General features: G+C 43.2%; 1 protein-coding gene across 2 annotated transcripts in view; it reads left to right on the top strand.

Annotated features, from left to right (window-relative positions):
- FUT8 (fucosyltransferase 8) overlaps nucleotides 1-8805 on the top strand; it is a 131726-nt gene extending 122921 nt beyond the window's left edge. For both annotated transcript variants that reach the window (XM_040975437.1, XM_040975438.1), the window contains one exon: nucleotides 7830-8805. In XM_040975437.1, coding sequence (XP_040831371.1) covers nucleotides 7830-8147 — 318 coding nt within the window. In that variant the 3' untranslated portion in view covers nucleotides 8148-8805. The remainder of the gene's footprint in view (nucleotides 1-7829) is intronic.
- Nucleotides 8806-26079: the final 17274 nt, after the last annotated feature.

Genomic DNA, 26079 nt, shown 5'->3' with positions numbered 1-26079 from the left:
CTCATCCTCCTCTTCCACTTCTTCCTCCTCTCTATAACTCTGGCTTACAAATAAAAAATAAATCATAAGGGAAAAAAAGATACAATTCCACCCTAGTTAGACTCTAATAAGCAAAAAGTGCACACAAGAAATAACTAGATAATAATTGCCAAAAAATATACATTAATATAAAATAAGTAATGCTTTTGGTGGTTGGTTGGGGGTGGGAGGGACCAGAATGGTGGCATAGCAAGCTAATCCTCCGTCTACAGTGTTAGCATCCCATGTGTATGCTGGTTCATGTCCCAGCTGCACTACTTTCAATTCAACTCTCTTCTTGTGGCCTGGGAAGCAGTAGAGAATGGTCCAAGTCCTTGGACTCCTGCACCCACAAGGGAGACCTCGTAGCTCTTGGCTCCTACTGTCAGGATATTTTCAACTGTTTTACTGGGAGTCCATCTTTGGTCTAGATGCAGAGGGACATACTGCACTGTGTCTCCACATCTGGACCTGCTGGTCCCTGCTCTACTTCTATTACACAGCCCCTTAAATACAGAGCCAGAAAACACAGTCCACAACAGGGAAAAAAAACAAAAAATTTTCATCAACATGAAGTTAAAGAACATGCTACAAAAATACCATCACTAGAGTGATAAAAAAGAAAATAAAAAACTTTCTTGTAGAAAATGATGACCCATGTAGCGCTAAAGAAATGACAGAAGAAAACAGAACTTATTCCCCTGAGATGCAGCAAAAACAGTGTTGGGAGGGGCAGCTTCAAGGTGCTTACAAGCAATCAAAAAGTGTCTGTGGTGATCAACTAATGAATCCAAAGGACTTACTGGAAAAGATACAAATGACTAGGAAGTGCAAAAAGGCAAAATTCACAGCAAAAATAGATTTGATGCCAAAATGTAAATTGAAACATGAAAGAGCTATTCCCTAAGAAGATGAGTAAAACAACCCTGCAGCTGTGTTAGCATTGAGAGTCACCAGGTACAACCACTTAAAGTTAGAGATTAAAAAGAAATGGTTCTAACTTTTGGCTCTTTTCATGGCTCATGACATGGTTGGCATGGTCAGTAGTAGGGATTGTAGTTTTTGTTGTCTAGGTCTATTTGGAAGTTTCATTGGGAGTCTACCTTCACTCCTTAGTAGAGATGCCTACTGTTTATTTTCCCTGATTCCGAGTAGCCTGGTCTTCATTACATCCTTTGTTTGTGGCATTACATGGTGTGTTTACTCTCCTTTTTGTTTGTTTGTTTTGCATTTCTGATGGAGGTTGTCTTATATTAGAGCAATATGTGATATGGCTCATTTCACTTAGCATAATGGTCTCCAGTTGGGCCCGTTTAGATGCAAACTATAGAGTTTCATTCTTTTTGATAGCTCAGTAGTATTTCATAGAGTCGGTGTACCACAGTTTCTTTATCCAGTCCTCTTTCAGTGGGCATCTAATTTGTTTCCATGTTTTAGCAGTCGTTGATTGTGCTGCAATGAATACAGAATTACAAGTTGCTTTCTATAAATCTTTCCAAAAAAAATTAAGTAAATCTCTTTTAAAAAATGAGATTCATGTTTGTGTATTTTTAACAGCTCTTGGCAGTTAGATGAAATTCACTCAAAGTAGTTTCTCCTCATTTGAATTGAGGCAAAACTCAAGCAATGTTTTATATTCCAAAATAGACTCAAATATCTCAAAATATTTTCTATAGGATTCAGAATAAAAATATTCTATTTGAAAGTGGAGCGATAGAATTGGAGAGTCAGAAAGAAAGGGCTCTTCCGTTTATTAGTTTACCACCCCTACCCCGGACACACCTGCCAAATGGCCATAATAGCTGAGGCTGCGTCAGGCTAAAGCTGGGAACTTCCTTCTGGTCTCCCATGTGGATGCAGGGCCCAAGCACGTGTGCCTTCTTCTGCTGCACTCTCAGGTATGTTCGCATGGAACTGGATCGGAAGTGAAGCAGCCAGAACTTAACCCACTTCAGTAGGAGATGCTGATACTACACAGGGCTCCTTATCAAGCTGTACTACAACACTGGACCTAGGAGTGAAAAATGGAACCGCAAAAAAATACACTTTACTAAATAAGATAAGCTGCATTATCATGAGTCTTATCTGAAATTTTTAATTTTAGATTTATGTAAATAAAATCAATGATAACTTTCGGACTGATTTGTAGCCTCAATATTATTTGAAGATGTCTTTATTCAAGGATTATTTAATACAGGCTTAATTCTGCAGCATGAATGAAATCAGCATTGGATTGTAGAAGTTTCCTGTAAATCAGAATTGTTTGAAAAATGCCCCAGAAATACCTCAATATCCCCACCAGTAGGGCGTGAGAAAAGTCCCTGACTCTATCAAAATGCCAGACACTAATTCTTCTGGGCAGATAACTGTTTGGCTTGGAGACCAATGTTTGACTATTTAGTGGCTGTGTGGCCTTGAGCAAATTACTGAGCCTGTCTCTGACTATTGGTATGTTTTTTCTTTTCTGCATGTAGAGTTGTAATTAGTAGTGCCAATTGCATGCTGTTGTGTGAGGATTGAGGTGCTATTACAGGAAGAGCACTGACAATAGTACTCAGCAGTATATTGAACATGGTGGCTGCTGTACAGTTACAGGAATATCTGCCTGAAGAAAGGCTACAGATCGGTTTCAGCAGCTCTTTCTCACATGGCTCCATTTCAGGTGTCATATTTTAGGAGACATGTGAAGCAGATCTTCAAGGACTCCATTACCTCTGCTTATGAGTAGGGGTAATGCTTAGGGACTACCCGTTTATCATGTGAATTGGGCAGATACAATAATTCTTCATAAATGAGAGTAACTATTACCATTCAGAACAGAAATTTTTTCATACCCATCTACCACCTCAACTCCATTTTATTTAGTATATTGGAAGGGAACATTGCCATATAAGTGAATTTTCAGAAACAAAAGTTCTTGATTCGCAAAGAATGAATTGTAGCATTTGCTGTATCAGTTGCTAGTGAGTTTGTGTGCTGTTAGCTTTAGGAAAATGCCACCGGAATACTAGAAAGTGGGCAAAGGGGCACTAAACCACACATCCAGAAGAGTGGAAGAAGAGATCAGACACTATGAACCAAATCTCATTCCTGAATAAAGCATGGATACCAATTCCAACTTGATGATAATCTCGTATTTTAAGAGATGATTGGGGGTGATACAAGTTCAATAGCTTCTTCAGAATTACTTTGGTCGTCCTTAAGTCTTACTCATGTAAACATTCTCTCTTATGTGCGATTCTTTGAGGAATTTATAACAATAATGGAGAAGAAATTATCGTCAATCATGAACAATGATGATAATAGAAGGAGAGTGTAAGATGCCATGCTGGAAGGAAAGGTGCAAGGTGCAGTGTTTGAAGCACTGTGGCTGTAATGCTGCTTTAGTCAGTATTCCTCATAAAGCTTTACAACAAATCTCCCTCCCCTTAGTGTAGGGGCTTCCAAACTTTTTGGTTTTTATATCCATAAATGAGGTCCAGAAATGATCTATGATTAGGTGAAAAGATGTTTTGGCTCTACTCTGATTCTGTTACTGCTGCTGTTTATTAACACTATTAACCAAAATCAAGTTTGCCCTAACAGCCTCATAATTGAAGATAACAGTCCTTGGGATTTAATATAAAAATTAGAAGGAATTTGTAGCATTTACTAAGAGCATCAAGTGAATTTTGAAAGCTGTGCAATCGTATTTTACACTTTTCTACCAATATACTAATCTTGTGTGTTATTGGAAATTGACTGTGTTTGAAACATATACTTTGTAATTTTATTTGATGAAATCATTTTAAATATGACACAAAGGAATTATGATTACAGAAATAAAAATAGTTGGCAGCTTAGTTACAGATAAGCAAAATATTTAACATTGTTTTTTTTTTTAAGATTCGTTTATTCCTTTTTTTAATTGGAAAAGCAGATATACAGAGAGGAGGAGAGACAGAGAGGAAGATCTTCCATCTGATGGTTCATTCCCAAGTGACCGCAACAGCTGGAGCTGAGCCAGTCTGAAGCAAGGAGCCAGGAGCTCTTCCAGGTCTCCCACATGGGTGCAGCATCCCAAGGCTTTGAGCTGTCCTCGATTGCTTTCCCAGACCACAAGCAGGGAGCTGGATGGGAAGCAGAGCTACCAGGATTAGAACAGGCAACCATATGGGATCCCTGCGCGTGCAAGGCGAGGACCTTAACCACTACGCTATCGTGCCGGGCCCAATATTTAACATTATTAAAGCCAACATTGTTTAAAAGGCAATCAGTATCATTCAGTAGTTTCAATTATTAAAAATCACTATAGGGCAAAATATTTCCTTTCTGGCAGTTAACCAACTCTTACAGTACTCTGTGTCTGATTCAAAATCTATATACGACTATTCTCATTTCACCTTAAATCAGATTTTTGGAGGGCCCACAGAGCAGAACCAAGATCTTCTTTAACTTCATTCCGGACTGGGTGTCTCTGAGTAGGAATTTCTAGAGCTGTGGCCCGTGGACCTACAGCACGTGAGAGTATGAGAGGAACAGCATGGGAGGCAGAGCCGGAGACTCCTGCGGGGGCTCTGAGCAGCGGGACTTGAGCTTGCAGTGCAGAACGTTGCACTGTACATCCCTTCTGGCGTTAATGCTTTACGTGTTCCTCACATGATAGTGAAAATCTTGTTCTTAGTGTAACACAGCAAAGCAGTTCGTTTCAGACCCAGCAAGACATGAACCTGTTTACAACTTTTCACTCTAGGAGAGCTACCAGTCCTGTTTATTTTTGACAAAAGCAAGATCTTATTCACTCTAAGAACACTCTGAAGGCTCATGCATCCTTAACCAGGCTGTGTCTAAGGGAAAAAATGAAACAGAACATTACACACACACACCTTTTAAAATTGTTTCCTGAAATCCAGTTGCTTTTGTTTTGGTTTTTGGCAGTAGTTACATTATTCACTGCTATGTGCACTGTGATATCCTGAGGACTGTATTGTGCCATGTTGACACAGAGGGATGGAAAGAGTACTATGTGAGGCCAGCCCCTGCTCTGCAAGCCACATACCGCCCCTCAGAGTCTAACTCTCCATCAAGTGTTCAGCCTGAGTGTTGGCGTCAGCCACAAGCCTTCACTTACCTGCTGTGTAATTTAAACGTGTAAAGCTTCAAGGGGAAACTTAGGATGACTGAACGCAAACATTAGCCTTGTAGTATGTAATCTTCCTAGTCTTTTGTGTTAAAATGCCATATTCTTAATATGGACAAAGTTTTAATTACTCAGAATGTTATGTGTGGACCCTTAAGATTAAGGACTTGAATTTCCTTTACTGGAATCGATTTTTAGCATTGTGTAAAGCAGTATTCATCCAGCAGACTTTTTAAGATTTGTGTATTTTTTTTGAAAGAGAAACAGAGGGAGAAAAGGAAACGGAGAGAGGGAAGAGAGAGGAAAACATTACCTTCCACTGGTTCATTTCCCAGATGGCTACAACAGCCATGGCTGGGCCAGGTCGAGGCCAAAAGCCTGGACCTCCACATGGATAGCATGGGTCCAGGCACTTGGGCCGTCTTCCACTTTCCCCGACCCCCGCCACACTAGCAGGCAGCTGGTTTGGAAAAGGAGTAGCCAGGACTTGAATTGGCACTTAGGTGGGATGCTGGCTTTACAGGCAGCACTTGGACTTGCTGTGCCGACAACATTGGCCCTCATTCAGCAGATTTTTATTCAGAGCCTGTGATGGACAAACAGCCTTGTCAACAGATACCTGAAGGCAGTATTACGCGTGTTTGAGAATGCATGTGCTAGAGCTAGAGAAATCCTAACTGCAGCTCTGTCCTTCCTAAACTGATTGAAGGAAATTTAATCTTTCTCTGACTTAATTTTTCCATCCATAAAGTGAGTAATAATAGAATCAGCCTAATAGGTTTGTTGGGGAAGCGCGTGGGCACAGTAAGACTTGCGCCTGCAGCATAGCTTGTGCTCATTAAGCTCAGTGCCATCATCATGAGCCCTCGTGTGATGGAAGGTGCCCACAGTCCAAGCTCATCCAGGTCTACCTTGTGTCTGAAACTTTTACCATTAAATATTATTTTACTTTAGAAAACATACCCACCAACGCTAATATATTAACAAATACTTATGTTGAAACATAAAATAGGTAGGTCCCCTCAGAGTAGAAGAAAGAATGTCATTGTTTTCATGAGCGTAAAACATGTAAGAGTAGAAGGAAAGAAACATCAGAGTTCATTGTCATAGCAAAGATTGTGTCATCCTAAGAGTAAGACACACGGTGCAGAAGACTCGGGTTTGCCCGAGGCTGCCCTTGGCTGTCCGTCTTTGTGTTGGTGTGGTGGGAACAGGCAGAAGGCAACTGGCAAGAGAAGCTGCATGGAGCAGTTACGGGCATGTGCGGATTGTCCAGGGTCAAAGCTGAGCTTCCCACCTCCAGTGGAGTAACACTGAACCAATGCCTCTATAAAACGATCATTATGATAGTATCTTAATGACAGAAGATCATGATAGAAAACACCTAAGGAAGCCTGCTTTTGGAGCTGGTATATCTTAATTACTAGGATATATCCTGACAAATGTGACATTGCATGATTACTTCATTATGCAAACATAGACATCGGCTGGCAATGTGACCTTACTGGACCACCATTTTATCTGCGGTATGTCATTGACCAAAATGCTATTATGCAGCACACAACTCCTTAGTTTTCCTTATACGCCTTTTTTTTTTTAAATTTTATTGCAAAGTCAGATACAGAAAAGAAAATCTTCCATCCACTGATTCACTCCCCAAGTGGCTGCAACGGCTGCAGCTGCACCAAAGCCAGGAGCCTGGAGCCTTTTCCCTGGTCTCTCCTATGGGTACAGCATCCCAAGGCTTTGGGCTGTCCTCAACTGCTTTCCCAGGTTACAGGCAGGGAGCTTGATGGGAAGCAGGATCATTGGGATTAAAACTGGCGCCCATATGGGATCCCAGCACATGCAAGGCAAGGACTTTTAGCTACTAGGCTACCAAGCCAGGTTTGCTTGTTGGCCTTTGACTGAATTTGAAGTTCAAAATTTTCAACTCTTTTTGATCCTCATTTTATTATGTCAGTATTCTACCAGTGAACTCGTTTGTATTGTGACATTCCGGATGTAAAGTTGGTTTGCTGTTGAATAAACTTGAAAGCAAAGTTTTCATTCTTTTGGTTCTGTCTAGTTGAAATTCTAATATTAGACTTTAGGCAAATTACTTAATTTCCTTGTATTATAGTTTCAATGTATAAGATTACTGTCTAAATTTAATTTGAAAATTCCCTATAGCACTTGAGAACTGTTCCCTCAAGTTTCTGAAATTCAGATTCTTGATGATGAAGTGTGGAGTAACCTAATCAGAATTCATTTTGTTCAGTTTAAAGACTGCCAACTAGTCCTAAACTCCCACTGGTTAGATGAGGAATTACCATTGGTGGTTTCATCTTAAATCAGTGGCAGAGTATTAATATAGGAAAATAAAACTTTGTTAACTAAGATGATCTAAACTGGAAATTTAGGAATGTTTGACCTAAGTTCTGTATTCAGAATATGAAAGAGAATTTTGTTAGCCAAATCATACAAATGTACATGTATTTTCCTGAGATCTTAATTGTTATGAACATTTGTTTCCAAAAAAATTTTATTTTAAAAAGATGCAAACCCAAAGATGTGGATCAGTGTGCCATCGTCGGGGAGGAGCGGGTGAGAGCTGTGCTAGGACCTGCTGCTCTTCCGCCAGGAGTCCCAGACGCCACGAGGAAAGGCTTTGCGTGCCCTGCTAACAGTAGTGTTTTCTTTCTTTCCCGAGGTTTGTCGAGTTGCTTATGAAATCATGCAAACACTGCATCCTGATGCATCTGCAAACTTCCATTCCTTAGATGACATCTACTATTTTGGGGGCCAAAATGCCCACAACCAGATTGCTATTTATCCTCACCATCCTCGAACTGAAAATGAAATCGCTATGGAGCCTGGAGATATCATTGGTGTGGCTGGAAATCACTGGGATGGATACTCTAAAGGTGTCAACAGAAAACTGGGAAGGACGGGACTCTATCCCTCCTACAAAGTCCAAGAAAAGATAGAAACAGTTAAGTACCCTACATATCCTGAAGCTGATAAATAAAATTCAGCTGAGGAGAGATGGACACCCAAACTCAGTTCAGACCATTTCAGCCAACCCGGAGGTGAAGAAGGCCAGACCTGACAGCATGGTTGAACCAGCAGAAACCCTGCACTGCAAGCCCTGGGAACTGCGATGCTTCCTCGGTGGGATTCCTCTTTAACAAGGGCTGAAATGCCCTCCAGCCCATGCACAGTTCAGTAATGTACTCACACGTAACAGGCAAACCATCGTTTTTTCTACTTTGCCCCTTTCAATTTTCTGTCCCCATGAAACAAACACTGCCACATTGTGTAATTTAAGTGACACAGACATTTTGTGCGAGACTTCAAACATGGTGCCTATATCTGAAAGACTTCCTGGGAAGAACTGAACAACTCCGTACTGTGAGGACTCTTCATCCGCCGTGATGTTTTGACCACTGAATCCACTCCAGTTAGCAGATCCAGAATGAGAATGGATTGTATTTCCCCTTTATAAGGTTGTCTGGAATTTTTTTTAAGTAATTATATCAGTTCATCCACTTCATCATTAATAAGTGAAGGATACATCAGAAAATAAATATTCACTCTATTAGGAACTTTTGTAAAGCAATGCCATGAACAAATTCTTTAGTATTCAATGTTTCTGGACAGTTTCTTTGATAACAAAAAATAAATTTTAAAAAGAGGAATTTTGTAAAGTTTCTAAACTTGTGTATTATTGGATGATGTGATTAGCTTTATAGTGAAAGAACTGTTAAAAAAGGAGTTTTACAGTCTTGGCTTCTTTGTTCTGTTTCTGATACAATGATGAATCAGGTCTTAACATTTTTTAAAAAGTATTAATTCATCTTAATACTGAAAACTGGTTTTAGTTGGTGCACATGCTAAGTAGTTGAGAATGCTGCCTGGGAACTTTTGTTCTCTTATTTTGAACATAGTTTTAACTGAAGGGAATAAGGATACTCCTTGCTCTCAAAAGAACTGTTATTTCCATTTCTAAAATTGTTTTAGGGTTTCTTGGCAATCTTTCTTGTGGTTAGCATATTTTTTATTTGAGTCCAGTTGTTTCATCTGGGGACCAATTTATGTCCTTTCCTATTATGCCCTACTTCTGAGGGTTCCAGGGACCTGGGGTTTAGGAAGTTAACTCTATTTCTGAAATCTGTATCTCAAACTGCATGGGATTTAATGGCAAAAAAAGGCGGGGGGGGGGTGGTGGGAAGGGAAATTGCCTCTTCAAAATAGTTCTTTTTAGGGCCTGGCTCAATGGCTCAATGGCTAAATCCTCATTTTGCAAGCACTGGGATCCTCGTTGGAAGCTGGTTCATGTCCCAGCTGCTTCACTTTCCATTCAGCTGCTTGTGGCCTGGGGAAGCAGTAGAGGATGGGACCCTGTACCCGCGTGGGAGACCCGGAAGAAGCTCCTGGCTCCAGACATTTGATTGACTCAGCTCTGACTACTGCAGAGTGAGCCAGCGGATGGAAAATCTTTCTCTGTCTCCTTCCCACAAATCTGATCTGCCTTTCTAATAAAAATAAATAAATCTTAAAAGTACATATATTTCCTTTTGATAATCTGGTAATCACTTCAGAAGATAGTTTTTTTCATTCCTTCATTCTTCCTCTGATCGCTTTTTTGTCTTCATAGAAATAGTACGTATTTGCTAGTAGCCTGCCCCCAATATGCTGTGCGATAGCATTTCATAGCACATGTTCTGCCTTCAAAGGAAATTTTTTGTTTTTGTTAAGCTTGATGTGACATCTTAGGAATCTAAGAAAAACAGCTCTGGCCTTCGTGTCTCAGTAAATGATAATACCCATATATGTAATCTAATCCAAGTGTTCCTTCATTTTTTTCATTGCTAAAGTCAAGACTCCAAAAGAACAAAACTGCCACCGCTGCTGTCAGTAAGCAGTGTTCCATTTAGTTTTGGTACAGATGAAAGTCAGTGGAAACTGCCTTCAACTGAGCAGAAGTAATCTTGAATATGAGTTGCATTCACTCTACTTCATGTGCCATCAGAACATCAATAATTATGATTTATGCCCTTGGGGGGGAATTAAAAGAAAATCCATCTCTTCTTTTTGTAAATTGACCCTGTTCCAGAGGTAAAAGGATAAAAGAACAAATATATGAAAGAAATAAGGACCATTTCCCGTGTGGAGACAAAGACTTGATTTGGAGTAGCTTTTGGTCCTGGAACCTCCATTTAATCCTTCACATATCTCAGCTGAGATTTTTCTCTTTGTTTACTACAAATATTTTCCCTTATTTCATTGAAAGTTGTTAGAATAGTTGCCCTAAAGTTCATTTTTGTAAGCTAAACATTTCAGTAATCTCAGAATTGATCTCTTTTCTGTCTAGAATGAGTCAAAATTTTTTAGTCCTTTTAGCAGTTTCAGATTGTGGTTTGAATATTATAAATGTCTGTATTGGAGATCCTGTTGCATCCTTTGAAAAGTGCTTGGGTGTATGTGTGTGTCAGAGAGATAAGGCATTTAATTTTATTGGACTTAAATTATAGTCTTTTAGGGCAGCAGCTGAAATCTCAGCTCAATTATTTTATCTTTTGCTGGAGTCTGTTTTGCATATAGTTAAGAGGTTGGCCAAAGTCTTGGGTAAGGTTTCCACACAGAATTTGGGGCATACCTTCTTTGGCTCTCTGAAATTGTCCCTCTGAATTGCCAGCACCCATTTGTTGCTCTGACTTTGGGGTTTCCTATGCTTCTTCAGGCAGAGGAGAAAGGAGGTTTAGTTCCATGACAGACCACCTTTGGACTCTAGGCTTACTAACCAAGCAGTAGGTATCTTCAAGTGGGAGGGAAGACCATGAGCCAACCCAGTGGTTAAATTCATAGATGTTGCTGGCTAAAAAGTACAGCCGAACAGAGCTTTCTGAGAATCTCTTCAGCGCTCTCATTTTAACAATCATCCGTATATGACCACTGTTCCCTCCATACACACCGCCATAGTGGGAAGGCTAAGTTTCTAATGAAGTGATCAGTACTGGGTTAGGTGAATTTGGGTTTTGTGAGAAGGCTCATTTCTGAAAGAGATTGGAACCAAATTATTAGCCTTGGGCTTATGGCTGTAGGTAACAAAACCTTGCATGTTAGTGACAAAGCAGTAACCAGAATCCCACCAAGGCTTTCTGAGTCCTTTCACTTGAGCCTGACTTAGTGCTGAGCAAGTTCGTCCCTATTGTGAAAGGGTTTCATGCATTAATGCAGGATTTCTTTGTGTCCAACATGAAAAGGAGACTGGTTGCTGTGAGCTTTAGTTTTTCCTCTTACATAGGACCAAGCATATTTGTTGGGTTCCCTCTTAGTAAAGTTGGCAGGATGAATAGCCCCAGATTCTAAGAGTTGAGAATTAAAAGAGAGAAACTACCTCATAGCGTAGTCATTGCCCTCATAACTTTGTTCTGAAGGAATACAATCACTGTGCATTCAGTGGCCAGGAGGTGTTATGGGGACCCGTGTGGTGCATCTAGCACTTTCCTCTGTCTCACTTGAGGGGAAGGACATGTCCCTTTTGGCAATAGCCATCCACCTGATGTTTCACGTATGTTCCTAGAAAACTGTATAGTAGGACCAACAGATGCTATATAGAACAGCAGTGTGACTGGCAATTTGAGAACATCCTAGTTTATGCTAAATACACTCTTGGGGGTTTTAGAATTACAGTGTCAGAGTGGAGCACAAAGGAGACGATTCCATCTCCACTGCGGATATTTAGAGGGGCTTCTCGGGGTTCTCGCCAGAGCACAAGCAGGCCTTGGGAAGTTCTTTGTGTTTAACTGTCATGGACATTATACATATCTGAGTGCTTGCTCTTTGACGGAACATTGACTGTTGGTTCTCTATGTGAGTTCGAATCTTTGCTCAGCTGGTCAGCCTTGTAGCCTCTAGTCCAGTTCCATTACCACATGTTCTCTCTTCTCAAACAAGATGATCTTGTGTTCCTCCGGTAGCCTCTACACAGAATGAGCTCGTGTGGATGCCCTTGTTACTATTCCATTCTTCATACACTTCTATCCCAATTAAATATCATCTTGTCATTGGCATCTCCAAGATTTAAAAAAAAAAAATCTCCTTGGGGAATTTTAGGTAAAATATGTATGGGCCTGAATTATAATGAGCTTGTGGTACTATTCAGCCATGTCCATTTCAGCTAGACTTTTAGAAATGATTGTCACCGCACTTAAGGAGAGCACAGTAAGAGTGTCTTATGTAAATTATGTCACTCCGGATAGAGCCTCCACTTTTCAGAAAGCAGTATGTTCAAGGCTCTGGCTATGTCTATTTGATGCTTTGGAAAGAGAGCCAGAAAGAAAATTCAGACCTGTTACCAACCTCCTGTCTTCTGCAACTGCTCTTACTAACCTCTCCTCCCACAGTACTATCCCACGAGGCTGCTGTTCCCCAGCTGCCTGTTGTAGGAAGAGAAAAGGCCATTAACAAGAGAGAAAAAGTAGTGTTCAAACCCCAGCTGGGTCTGAGAGCGCTGGCGGAGGCTGAGAATATGCAGCCCTTGTGCAGAGAGCACAGATTCTTCAGACCGTGGGTGTGATCCGCAGCCTGAGAAATGTTGAGACTTGGAGTTCCTAGCTAGTCTTAGTGAGGGGATTGCAAAGGAAATGAAGGGCAGCAGGTCTAGAGATGGAAAACGCATCGCCGAGTTCGTTTCCTTTCACCGCAGTGCCAACAAGCTGGCAATGTTCCTGAATCTCAGACTGTCAAGCGTCAGTAGTACCTGCTGACAACCCCTGAACTGGGATTCACAACATTAGGCTTCTCATCTTGACTCTGTCACTAAATGTGGGCAGGCCAGTTTTTCATAGCTTCATTGTCTTCATCTCTGGAATGAACTGACTGGATTTATTCAGGATTTCCGAAAATGTGCTGTTTGGTTGTGTTCCACATATCTGTAGGGAGTGGCTACCATGTATTTACTCAGCAAACTATTGTCCTTGCAATAGCCTAGTGGCTATAAAGTCCTCGCCTTGCATGCCCAAGATCCCATATGGGTGCCAGTTCATGTCCTGGCTGCTCCATTTCCCATCTAGCTTCCCACTTGTGACCTGTGAAAGCAGTCAAGGATGGCCCATACCTTGAGACCCTGCACCCGTGTGGGAGACCGGGAAGAAGCCCCTGGCTCCTGGCTTCGGATTGGCTCAACTCCGGCTGTTGCAGCCACTTGGGGAAACAGTGGTTGGGGTATCTTTCGGTCTCTTCTCCTTGTAAATCTGCCTTTCTAAAGAAAATGAATGGATCTTTAAAAATATATATATAACGTGGCCAGAGTCAGAATGCAGTACAAAAAGGCATGTGAAACATTAAGAGGGCCAAATAAAATATCTGCGGCTACTTTGGGTCCCTGTTCCATTAGTTTATAGCCTCTGGACTAGATTAAGAAGATTCTCTTCTGATTTCAAGGATATATCTCTAGAAGGGCTTGGTTGGGTGGGTAGACCTATTTACTTCTTGCAGACTCTTTTGCTGCATTTGTCCCCCTGGTTTAGAAAACTGCTTGGCTGGCTCTCATTTTGAGCACAGAAGTACCATAGGAAGCCCAGGATAGCTGTGTTGTGACAGCTTTGTATGCTGGGTCCCTCTCTCATCCGGGCTTGTGGACCTCAAGCACATAACACAGGATTCAATAACATCCATGTTCTCTAAAAGAGTCATGGTAGAGCGTGAGATTGTAATAGAATCAAAACTGATGCCAGCTGGAGCTGCTTCAATAGGAACCTGGTCCCAAGAGAAACCAGGACTGGCCTGTTTTGCTAGACCAGGTAGCGGGGTTTTTTTTCTAGTCAGTGACAATGGAGTGACCATTCCTCACCTAATTAGCAGGTTGTCTAACCTCACCTTTTTATATTTGGAAACTCCTTCTGTTGTTTGCTTTCATTCCCACATTTATCTCCTGGTAAAGCTACTTTAATACAATCACAGCTTTTTTTTTTTTCAGCTACCCTAAAAGAAGAGGAATCTGTGGCCACATAGGCAAGGGACCTGAAGAGTTGGTCTCCCTGGAGGCCAAGAGTCGGGGTGTGGGGCAAGCATCCTCTAGGAGACTAGATGGGACTTTCTCTTCACATTCAAGAACTTGAAGGGTGAGTGAATGTCCAGGAGGAGTCCTTTCTGGTCCCCTTCACTGTACTCGAAGTCATATTTAAGCATGTCAGATTATTTGCAAAATATCTCATAAATGAGGACCACATTCTGAAGGTCGCACTGCCAAGCATGAGAACATGAGATTTCTGTTGAGATTAAGGAATAAGGGGGTTGACATCAGATAGCGCTAATGTCCAAATTTTCCATTTGACATCACATCTGATATGACACTGTCCCTTCAAGAAATGATCAATGTAATTAAAACCAGAGTCGTTTCATGATTGATCAGCAAGTTGTGCCAGCTGTGTGTTGTTGAGAGTCAAGTTTTCTTGGACACAGTTACTTCCATTCATTTACGTAATGTCAGTGGTCGCTTAAGCCACAACAGCACGGTTGAGTAGCTGTGACAGAAGACTGACTATATGACTGTATGGCCCAAAAAAACCCCAAATACTTGTTGTCTGGCCTCTTGTAGAAAAGGTTTGCTGATCCCTGTTATAAGTAGTGCCATCATTTAGATTCTAGCAGGGAATTCAACATCCCAAAACACTGAATCATCAGAAAGCAGTCTGTGGCTGTGGGTGTAGATTAGGGCCGTCGTAATTCCTAGGGTTCCTTTCTTGGAAACTGGATAGAGATGCCTCTTAAGGCAATTATTTGACAAAAGATCCCCACTACTGTCCATCAGAGACTTGCTTAACAAATATGCAAATCTATCGTGTTTACAATATGAGCGACAACCCTGGTCCGACCATGTGCAGGAACCTGCCATTGCAATGTGAACTGATGAACAGGACACAGCTTGGAGACGGTAGGTCTGCATCCCACTTCCTGCTCTACAGCCAACTGCTGTTATTTCAGACAAGCTGGACCATCTCTCCAGGCCCAAGTACTTTAAAATGGAGATGCTTCTAGCTGCTGTTCTAGAGAATCAGATAGGACACACACAATTGTCTCAGAAAAGCTAACAACTCTACAAAATCTCCAATCGTATTTTGAATAATTTGAATGGTTCTATAGCTGGTTGATTCTAGGTCTGGAAGAGATGAAATCCATTTGAAGAGTTTACAATTCAACTAGAAATTTGAAACATATGGGCTGCAGTGGAAAATTATAGCTAAACATAAAAATTACACTTGAACTTGTTGGAATACTGGTAATCCTTGTGTACAGACGGACTTCCAAATGTGTGTCAGACACACCAAGTGCTTAATATGCATTATCTTGCACGTGGAGGGTACTTCAAGAAGTTTATGGAAAACTAGAATTAGAAGTATCTTGGTGCAAAACATTTTTTCATACTATATGGAAAATGCTTATTGTGCAAAAAAAAAAAAACTGCATGGATTTTAAAATTGGTTTTGCTTTCAATTTCACAGACCTGCCCTTATATAATGTATACGTTTTCCCTTTGGGGTTAAGTATCATACCATCTTAGCTAAGAAAACCTGACATTTATTATCCATCTGCCATGTTCCAGATACTTTTCTAAGTGGCTTACATATTTTAACATGTTTCATCTTCACAGTACTAAATGAGATAAGTAATATTATGGCTATTTATTTTAAAGGCAGAGCAACATAAAGATAAAGAAAGATCTTTATCATTGGTCATTCCCCCAAATATCCACAACAGCCAGGGCTGAGTTTCAGAGAACCCAGGGTCACCTGCAGGTGACTGGAGTTGTGGTTGGAATTATATGCATATATGAGGACTCTTCATACAGCAGCTTCTTTACTTTGCCAGCCCATTTGCATATGAATCACTCCAACTTCTACAAGTTGGAGAGAGTGGAAAGTGGAAGACAGAGACAGTGTTTCATTCATAGCTTTGTCTGGCATTAAGAATGAGTGGTGTGCTGGTAGTAATATGAGGCAGGATGTCTAGGCCAAGGTTAGTGACCCATTAAGGTGTCTTGAGCTCTCATTAGAGAGAGCTTGAAGCCAGCAGAGCTGTCAACACTCAGTTTCTTTTTGACTAAGAGTCTCTTATCCCCTGGAGGCCATTTATATTTCCGCCTTCCCCAAAAAAGGTAGCGCTAAAACCAGAGGTCATTGCTTAGTGGAAGCCCAGGAGCTAACTGGGCCAGAAAGGGCCTGTCTTACTTAGCCTTCCTCAGCAGCTTCTGACAAGTGAGCTATACAGACTACTAAGCCAAAATGACTTACAGGAACAGCCACGCAAGGAAGAATGAAGATGCTAAAGGATACCCAAGGTGATATAGGGAGGTCGGGACAAATAAGTTGTGTTTCCTTTGGCTGTTTCAAGGGGGAATTTTTTCTCCTTATTAATTGATTGTTGAATTTGGGATTCAGTGCTCCCAAATAAGAGGAGAGTTGTGCTTTTAGTTCATCTTCCCTAGTGCCTGCAGTAGCTGGGGCTGGATCAAACTGAAACAGGAGCCTGGAATTCCATTCAGGTCTGCTGCCTTTCGGGAAGTGCATTAGCAGGAGGCAGCATCAGCAACAAAGATAGCCCTCGATGTCAGGCACCCTGACACCAGATGTGGGTGACGACCCATTGAGCGAGAACATCTACCCTGAGCCTGCCAATTTTATTTATTTATTTATTTATTTATTGTAGATTTATCAAGTTTTATTGGAAAGGCAGATATACAGAGAGAAAGAGAGACAAAGATCTTCTGTCCCCTGGTTCGCTTCCCAAGTTTCTGCAACAACCGGAGCCCAGCCAATCCGAAACCAGGAGACAAGAGCTTCTTCCAGGTCTCCCACACAGGCGTAGGGTCCCAAAGCCTTGGGCTGTCCTCTACTACTTTCCTAGGCCACAAGCAGGGAGATGGAAGGGAAGTGGAGCAGCCCAGATACAAACTAGAGCCCAGATGGGATCCCGGCACATGGAGAGCGAGGACTGTAGCCACCAGGCTATCGTGCTGGTCCCAAGCCTACCAGTTTTAGACATGGAGGAGACTCATGTAGTTATTTCTCAGCTCCCAAAACCCATTCTTCAGGCGCTAGGACCGAGGTAGAGCAGCACGCGCCAGTGCATAGAGACTAGGTTCTGCTCCTACCCTGCAGCCCCACAGTTCTGAGTCATAGACAGAGCAGATGCCAAGTCAGCATGGCAGTGCTGGGGGACTGACCCCGGGCTCAGTCTGCGCAGATCCTGTGAAAGTGAGAAAGGCTGGCCTGAGGTCACAGAGTGGCCACAAATTCATTCTTCATGACTCAATGAGCCAAGTGAGCATAGATTAGAGAGGTCTAGACTCGGGCTGTTTGGCTTGAAACACTGTCACTTTAATCTGTATGATTTTATCCTTCTAAATATGGATATCCTTAAAAACTAATACCAGTGGTTCCCTCGGAGGCTTGCTGCGAGGCCTGAGGTCACACGAGCTCTGCACACTGTGACAGCAGCTCAGATGATGTCATCACCCTCTTTACACGCCTCCTCCTGAGCAGCGGCAATTCTTGCCCTCTGCACTTGCACAGCACTCTGCTCAGACCCCTAGTGAAGCTGTGAGTACTTTATCCCTGCCAAACCTCAAACCAGATCATATGGCGGGGCCATACAGCAGGTTCTTTGGGAACAGGATGTACAGAACACGTAAGTTAAGCCCTCACTCCTCCCATAGCACCTGTGATGGAAAGTCTGTCTCTGTCTTTGCATCTTGGGGTTTTCTTCACTTCTGCATCCCTAAGGGACTGGGGTGTTGCCCAGTGCTCACTGCAGTTTGGTTGAATGGTCCCTCACTCATCCACTCACCTAGCCTGCTGGTCAGCTTTGTTTCCTGCCCTTGCCCCAAGTGGCAAATGAGATGAAGAGTCGGGACTGGGTCCTAGACATCTCGGCTAGCCGTGGCTGTGAGACCCCAGCGCATGCTGAGGAAGCTCCAAGCAGAGCACCTGCCATATCCCCCAAACTGCTCTGAGCCCTTTACACTTCCTTCAGTGAGAGAGTAGGTCGTTCTTACACATTTCAATGCCTGCCTTGGGTCCCTCAGCTGATGTGTCAGAGACAGAATTCAGACACGGGAGCAGGTGTTCCTTATGCCCTGCTTGCTGGCTCCCACCGAAGGATAGCCATATCCCCTCTCGATCCACTCACCTCTACTCTCTACCTTGTGCTATTCTTTGTGCTCCCATATTAGCCTGTGTGATATTGTTTTTATTCTTGATTGGGTATATTTATCACTAGGCCATGTCTCCTTATTAATAGAACCAAAGCTTAAATGTTATGCATCCCCGCTGTCTCATTAGCCAGCACTTACAAATTTGGCAATTACACTGAGCACAAAGGGGCCATAATGTCTTAGTCTCCAGCTGCTTTCATGGGAAATGGGGAAAGCACGTGAACTGGGACAGTGCAGTGCAGTGAGTGATGTAGGCAGCATAGAGGAGGGACCAAGGAATGGCGGCAGGATGAAGCTGACTTGGCACTTCCCCCTTGGGACTCAAACTTAACTCAAAATGATCACTTGTGGTCTGGAGCTATGAGTCTCCAGAAAGATCCTGTGGTCATTTCTGCCCAACAGTTCCCTTCCTCCATATTCCTATGGCTGCTGGGGGACAGCAGCAGTAACCACTAACTTATTGAGTACTTGCTGAATGTGTCACACACATCTAGTCTCATTTAATCCATACAATGGTCCTGTGATTCACATGTGTAGTAGGTGCCACTTTATAGATGAGGAAGTGTACTCAGAGAATGTAAGTCATTGTTGAGGCTCACAAGATTAGCAAATGGCAGAACAAGGAGAAAGGGTAGGGAGCCCCCAAATTAAAGGAAGTGAGATTGGGCAAGGGGGCAATTCCCATCAGAGTAGACTTGGGCACCTGCCAGGTGAACTGGCAGAGGTTGGAGCAGCTCAGTATCCTGCTAGCTCACCACATGGCCTTCCTGGGAAAGGAGGGGCTCTGGGTACCTGCAGGTAATGCTCTGAGTCCTTCCTCGCAGAGGCTGGCCAGGCACCGGGAGGATTTAATCTTGGCAAGAGAGAATCAAGACGGTTGCACTTGGGCCCGTGTCATGGCATAGCAGATTCAGTCACTGTGACAAAGGCTCTCCGTGTGGTTGGAATTCTGATACTGCTCCACTTCAGATACAGCCCCCTGAGGACACACCTGGGGAAGATGCAGTGGAAGATGGCCCATGTTGGAAGTCAGAATGAAGGTCATGGCTTCAGCTGGGCACATGAGCTGAATGAGGCTGATGAGGCCCTTCGGGGAGTGAATCATTGGATATAACAATCTGTTAAAAAGAATAATAATGCTTTGCATTCCTTGGACTGAGACACTTTACTTTTACAATATATACCTGCAGATGCCTGCCAACCTGATCAGTCTGCCCCAAGACTAGCGATTTTGGATGGATTTTCTCCAGTTGTTTGAGTCTTTGGTCTCATGCCAGTCTCACAGCTCCCTGGGCCTGAGCTTTCCAAGACCCTTTGGAAATCTTTCAAATAAGCATCCTAAGACAGTTTCTCTCTAGGTCATGACACAAATCCAATTCTTTAGAAAAACAGGCTCTGATTTTATCCATTGCCCTCGAATTATCCCTTCCCTCCAGGGGCCTCCACCGAGCCAGCATCTGTTTAATTCATAGATCTCAACTCTGCCATGTAGCTCAGAGAAGACTCTCCTAAACAGCCACCAACAAAATGCACTGAAGCATTGCTATGACAATTGGCTGCCTTTCATGCTTACAACTTATTGGAAATGCAGATCAGAATTACAGAGAGAATGAGAGACAGAGAGAAAGAGCTAATGCCCACTGGTTTACTCCCCAAGTGGCCACAATGGTTGGAGTTAACCTGACCCAACACCAGGAAACCAGGGTCTTCTTCCAGGTCTCCCATGCAGGTGCAGGGTTCCAAGGCTTTGGGCCATCCATCATTGCCTTCCCAAGCCAGAAGCATCTGGGACATGAACGGGTACCCATATAGGATCCCAGCTTGTGAGGTGAAAGCTTTAGCTGCTAAGCTATCACACCATTGCGCTGGTCCTATGCTTACCACCTTAATGGACTGATGTGGTCAATAAAGCAGAGCCAAGGGGTGGTTACAATGACCTAACTGGCTAATTCTCCACTGTAAGTGCCAGCATCCCACTGAAAGCTGCATCCCAAGAGAGCTGGTTCATGTCCCGGATCCTCCACTTCCCATCCAGCTCCCTGCTTGTGGCCTGGGAATGTAGTGGAATGGGAGGCAGAGGTGAGTCTAGCTGTTTCAGAACCAAAAGGAGTTGGCATGAATGTACAGGCAGCAGCAGGTGAGGAGGGATGGGGTGTCTAGATGGGAAAGCGTTGAGCAGGCTGGCGTATAGACCCAGCCTGAGCAGGCGGGCAGTGGCAGTGGAATGACACGATGTGACTGTAATGAAAGGGATCGTGCTGTTGGCTGCCTTGAGAACAGCCTGTGTGAATGGAGGAAGAAGGGGGTTGCCCTGAGAGGAGAGATTGCATGCCCGCAGTGTGGCAGCAGAGCCAGGGAGTCGGCACAGAGTCCTGGAGCCAGAGCACTAGGCTCTGAATCCCAGATGTGCTCCCTTCCAGCTGCATGGCTGTCAGCAACAGCCAAATCATAGGATTTGGGTAATGATGAAGTGAATTCACGTGTGAAGCCCTTGGGCTATAGGGTTGTTGTGAGAATTAAAAACACGTGGAACGGGAGGGGGGCTTTAACCTAGCAGTTCAGACACCATCGTCCCATACCGGTTCAGCTTCCAGCTCTTGGCTCCCAGTTAGCTTCCTTTCATCACAGATCCTGAGGGGCAGCAATGATGCTTCAAATAGTAGAATCCCTGCCATCCACCAGAGATCTGAGATGACTTCTTGGTTTCTGGCTTTGCTCTGGCATCCCAGGCCCTTTTCATCAGTTTGGAGTGAACCAGCAGATAGGATCTCACTTGTTTCCTCTCAAAGAAATTTAAAAAATAATAACAACAATTAAATTTTTGAAATTTATTTTCACTTAAATAGGATGGCAGAGAGTCAGGGTTGGAGACAAAGGAAGATCTCCTGTCCCTCCCTAAGGGCCCTCCAGAGCTGGGGCTAGGCCAGGCGGAAGGCAGGAGCCAGGACCTTCAGTTGCATCTCCCACACGGGTGGCAGTGACCCAGGTGCCCAGGCCATCACTTGCTGCCCCTCTGGGTGCATATCAGCAGGGAGCTGGGCTGCAAAGCAAAGCCAGGACTTGAATATAGGCACCTGCTATGGGATGCAGGCATCTCAAGAAGCACCTGAACTCCTGAGTCAAATCCTTCCGCCCCAGTGAAATTGAAAGGTGACTCACAGACTAAGTCGTTTGAAACAACAGGCAGCCAATACTACTTCTCTGTTTGATATCATTGCTATCACTGCTGTCTGAAGGGGAGATGACCGTGGCCTGATCAGAGCAGGAACAGCAGGACAATGGTCATTTATTGTGAATGTGTTGAAGTTCAAACCAATGGGATTTGTTCACAAATTCAGTATAAGGAATTGAATAGAGAGACGAACCCAATCTCTCAGTGTCAGGCTCTAGGTGAGGAAATCAGACACAGGTTAGGCCACCATTACAGGCCAAACACTTGCTACACAATTTAACAGAAATCAAAATTTAAAAAAAAAATCACTCAAGGGGCTAACATTTTAAAAAAATTTTACTGCGAAGGGCCCAATGCAGTAGCCTAGCAGCTAAAGTCCTCACCTTGCACACACTGGGATCCCATATGGGCACCAGTTCTAATCCCTGTGGCCCTGTTTCCCATCCAGCTCTCTTGCTTGTGGCCTGGGAAAGCAGTGGGACCCTGCACCCATGTGGGAGATCTGGAGGAAGCTCCTGCCTTTGGATCAGCTCAGTTCCAGCCGTTGCAGCGACTTGGGGAGTGACTCAATGGATGGAAGATCTTCTTCTGTCTCTCCTACTCTCTCTATACATCTGACTTTACAATAAAATTAAACATTTAAAAAAAATCTCTATGTAATAAAATGCTTTGTTATCTATTGCTGTCAATGCTTATCTGTATGCATACATCACTCAATGTATTTTGCCAGCCTCACTGAGGCACCGTTAGCAAGGGACACCTGTGGATATTTAACGTGCACAATGTGATGATTTGATACATCACATTGTCAGATGATTGTACCATTAATCTAATTACCAAAACCATCCCTTCCCATATCTGAGTCCCTCCCACATCCCTCACTTTCTATGTTTCTATGGGAAATACCCTTAACATACAGCCATGGGCAATTTTCAAGAATACAATATAGAAGTTTTAGTGACAGTCACCACCTTTGGAGTGCAGAGTCATTCATCGTATGACACAGACAAGCCCAGTTCCACTTCTGCACTCCCTCGGCCCCCGACCCTCTGGGTTTCAAGGAATTGGAGTCTTCCAGATTCCACATGCAAGTGAGATGACGCAGCGTTTGTGTTTCCGGTCAGGCTTCTTTCGTTTGGAGTACTCTGCTCTGGGTCCGTCCACGTTACTGCACGGGGAGGACTTATTTCCTTTAGAAAGTTAATTTGTAAGTGATAGCAACATGATCACATCTTCCAACACCATCATGGCTACTGTAAGCAATGTTGCAATGGGTTTCTGCACAGCAGAGGAGTCAGTCGACAAAGAGCAAAGACAACTTACACAAGGAAAGAAAACCCTTGTAAGCCATGTATCCAATAGAGAGCTGCTATCTAAAATAGAATATGAGGAACTCATGTAACTCTACAGCCAAAAATATTAATAACTCAGCTTTAAAATGGAAAAAAAATGTATTTTTGCAAAGAAGACATACAAGATATGTAAAACGTGTCTCAACACTTTCCATCAGCAAGGAAAGTCAAACTGAAGGCCCTATGAGATATTCTTTCACATTCATTCATTTGTAATAGTGCCTATTACAAAAGGGTAGCAAGAATTGTTGAGAATGGGGAGAAAAAATAAATGCTGGTGACATTGTAAATTGGTTACAGCAATTATGGAAAACAGCAAAGAGATTCCTAAGTTTTAAAAATGAAGCTATGGTCTGATCCAGAACTCATTTTTTTTTTAAAGGAAAAGATTTATTTCTTTTTATTGGAAAAGCAGAGTTACAGAAAGATCTTCCATCCGCTGGTTCACTCCTTAAATGGCCACAATGGCCAGAGATGAGCCGATCGAAAGCCAGGAACCCGGAGCTTCTTCTGGGTCTCACACGTGGGTGCAGGATCCCAAGGCTTTGGGCTGTCCTGTACTGATTTCCCAAACCACAAGCAGGGAGCTTGTAGGGAAGTGGAACAGCCGGGACATGAACTGGCACCCATGTGGGATCCCAGCACATGCAAGGTGAGGATTTAGCCACTAAGCCATCGTGCTGGACCCTAGAGCCCACTTCTTGATATATAGCCAAAGAAAATTTGAATCAGTATCTCCAAGATACATCAGCATTCCTAGTATCATTGTAGAGTCATTCATAATAGTATACATTAGTGTTGAATATAATTCTATCAACAAAATTTTACATTCTACAAACTAAAAATGCATGGTATGTCATGACTAGCAAAGGTTCACTTAAATGTTAAGGAAACTAATTTGCTCAATTCCATTTATACTCTAGAATACAAGGAGAACACCTAATTCTTGTTTGAAGATGAGAGGCTGTGCTGTGGCATAGCATGTAAGGCTCCTCCCTGTGGCACCAGCAGCCCATAGTGTGGCAGTTCAAGTCTGGGCTGCTCTGCATCCAATCTGGCTCCCTGCTAATGCACCTGGAAAAGCAATAAAAGATAGTGAAAATTCTTTGGCCCCTTCACTCTTGTGGGAGACCTGGAAGAAGCTCCTGGCTTCTGGCTTCCCTCTGGCCCAGGCTGGGTTGGCTTTTGTGGTCATTTCGGGGAGTGAACCAGTGGGTGCAAGACCTCTCTCTGTTTCCCCTTCTGCCTTTCTCTGTGTGTCCCTCTGTAGCTCTGCCTTTCAAGTAAATCAAATAAATCTTTTTTTTTTAAAGGAAACGACATGATCCTGAATCCAGCTGCTAAGCTACAACTGTGAGAAGTATAGACTCACAAGTACCTCAATGTAGAAATTGATCATTAGATAATACTGTATTTCATGGAGATTTTCATTTGATGGGAATAGATCAAATGGCTGTAATAGATTTTTATATCTAAGGATTATACCAGAGGTTAAGGTGCACAAGTTGCCTGGGAGACACCGAGGAGGATACACAGAGTTCTGCTTATCAGACAGGGCGACATGCCAGGGCAGGCAAAGCTGATTTTCCAGTCACCGCAGATAAGAGCAAAATGCAATGCTCGTGTTGCTGGAGCCTTTCTCCTTGGATTACAGGTAGATCTCTATCCCCTGCACACTCGAGGTGCCTGGCACTGTGGCTGTTTTCTCTGTGTTTATGGAACAAGCACAGCACAGCCTGAAAAGGTGACCTGAGCAGTGGCAGATGAAGAAATCACACGAGCACACTATCTTCTTAAAGTCTTTCATTTCCGTGTGTGTGTGTGTGTTTATGACAAGGTTTAAACATTTTTTACCTGATTTTCAAAAGGCTGAATATTTGTCATCTAAACTATTGGGAATGGAAGGTCACAAGATAGCACCCTTCTTGGTATTTCAAGTAGGAATTTGAGAAGGGCAGGAGAGAGAAAGAGGAGAGAGGCCTAGAGTCAGAACACTTTATCTGCTGCTTCACTCTCTGAGTGCTGGCAGGGTTGGGGGTGTAGCCAAACCTGGGGCGCTCAACCCAGGTGTTCAACAGGGATGGTAGCACTGCTGCTTCCCTTGGTCTGCATTAGGATGAAGCAGAAACCAGGGGCTGGAGCTGGGAACTGACTCCTGGTGCCACGATATGGATGCTGTCTGGCAATTTAACTGCTGAGTCAAGCACCCACCCCCTAAAGAGTTTGATATGCAGCACAGAGACTCAGTAAATGTTGGATAAGCTGAGAGAGGGGAAGACAGAGAAAGCCCTGCTGAGGGTTACAAACTCAAAACAGGCAAAAGTCCCAAGGAATCCATCTCCTGTTTCAGGTGCTTCACCAAGGGCAGAGATGCTTGGAAGTTGGCCCAGAAATCAAGGCGATCCTCTGGCAGCCACGTGCTCCTCTTTTGGCCCCTAGCTGTTGTCAGAGCAAAATTGGCAAATAGGGATGAGATCGGAGGGAGTGTCGTTCTCTGCTTCCCTCCTGTGGTACAGAAAAGATTTTAGGAGGGAGGCTTGAGGTTGCTTAGCTGACCACAGATGGCTTCCCAAAGTTTTCCCTCTGAGAGAGGCACTTGTCCAGTTTTGGTAACACTGCACTTTCCTCTCCCCGCCTGTGGGAAGTTTCATAAATTCCATCCAAGTATCTTCTTGCTGGGCCAGCACACCACCAAATAGGACATGTCTGAAAACCCACTGCCTGAGTTAAGTAGCCACTGGAGACACCCACACTCATATTGGAATATCTAGTGTAAGCACCAGCAACTCCACTTCTGTTCCAGCTTCCTGCCAGTGTAGACCCTAGGAGGTAACAGGTTGGGGCTCAAGTACTTGGGCCCTGCCACTCACATGACCCAGAAAGGTTCCTTTCTTTCACTTGACGAAAGAGGGATTGAGAGAGAGGGAAGGAAGAAGGAGACAAACCACCGTTAGGAGGCAGATCCAGGCAAAGTGGAGGCGTGGGAAAAACTCTGCTTTTCTAGGCAGACATAATAAGCACCAATCCCAGATGTGCTGCTTATTAGCTGTGCGAATTTATACAGTTATTTAATGCTTCTGAGGGAAACATGGAGATTATATAAACAATTAGCACTATATAAAAGCATGTAACAGAATGTGACAACATTTTAGGAGAGAGAAATCATTACGTAAATAGCAATACATCTAACATGAAGAAGTGTCTCATGCATCCACTT

The sequence above is a fragment of the Ochotona curzoniae genome, unplaced genomic scaffold (genome assembly GCF_017591425.1).
Source record: "Ochotona curzoniae isolate NIBS_2020 unplaced genomic scaffold, NIBS_Ocur_1.0 contig_2688, whole genome shotgun sequence".
NCBI classification, from domain to species: Eukaryota; Metazoa; Chordata; class Mammalia; order Lagomorpha; family Ochotonidae; genus Ochotona; species Ochotona curzoniae.
This window is presented reverse-complemented; position numbering and strand designations above follow the sequence as displayed.